Raw genomic sequence first — 617 nt, 5'->3', positions numbered from 1 at the left:
CTACTCAGACTTGATTAAAAACCACATGATCTATAAAGAATGCATTAAAAAAAAAACTTTTACCTCCTTTTTCCCAGAATCATGGAATTCAACTGTGCCTTGGAATGCTCCCATTTGGCAGTTATCAACTCGAGCTGTTTTAGATGCCTTTAATAAATCTCGACAAAAGCTTAGAGCAGCAAAACAAGGCGTTTAATGAATGTCGGTATGTTTGAATGAAATGTTCCTATATGTAGTACCTAGTTCTAGTTCACTGTAATGCAGTGTTAGATTTATTTATTTATCTGTATATTAGATATGTGTTTGCAAAAAATCTCTCCAGGTTTTCTCATACTGTATGTGAATGAACATAGTTGATCTATAACCCAGATTGAACATAAATTCTTGTGTTGAGGACTTTTTGGCATCAGAGGATTAAAGGAGAGACTGGATTAAAATTGGTCTCTTATTTATCCATGTTTTCATAGCAAGGAATCATATGGAAACCTGAAACTCTAACAGGTCTTTTCTTTTCTTTTCTTTTTTAGTCAGTAAATTAGTTATTAGTCAGTCATTATTAATTTTATTGCTCTTCTAGCTTGATTTAAGTTTTTGGTACTAATTTTAATTGTTACACT

At 31.8% G+C, this 617-nt stretch overlaps 1 protein-coding gene across 4 annotated transcripts in view; it reads left to right on the top strand.

Moving 5' to 3' along the window:
* Positions 1-437, top strand: part of LOC119590728 (Meckel syndrome type 1 protein-like) — a 7,937-nt gene extending 7,500 nt beyond the window's left edge. For all 4 annotated transcript variants that reach the window (XM_037939419.1, XM_037939415.1, XM_037939417.1 and 1 more), the window contains one exon: positions 78-437. In XM_037939419.1, the coding sequence (XP_037795347.1) occupies positions 78-196 (119 nt within the window). In that variant the 3' untranslated portion in view covers positions 197-437. The remainder of the gene's footprint in view (positions 1-77) is intronic.
* Positions 438-617: the final 180 nt, after the last annotated feature.

The sequence above is a fragment of the Penaeus monodon genome, chromosome 27 (genome assembly GCF_015228065.2).
Source record: "Penaeus monodon isolate SGIC_2016 chromosome 27, NSTDA_Pmon_1, whole genome shotgun sequence".
Lineage (NCBI taxonomy): Eukaryota > Metazoa > Arthropoda > Malacostraca > Decapoda > Penaeidae > Penaeus > Penaeus monodon.
Note: the sequence above shows the minus strand (reverse complement) of the source record. Positions and strands in the feature narration are given on the sequence as shown.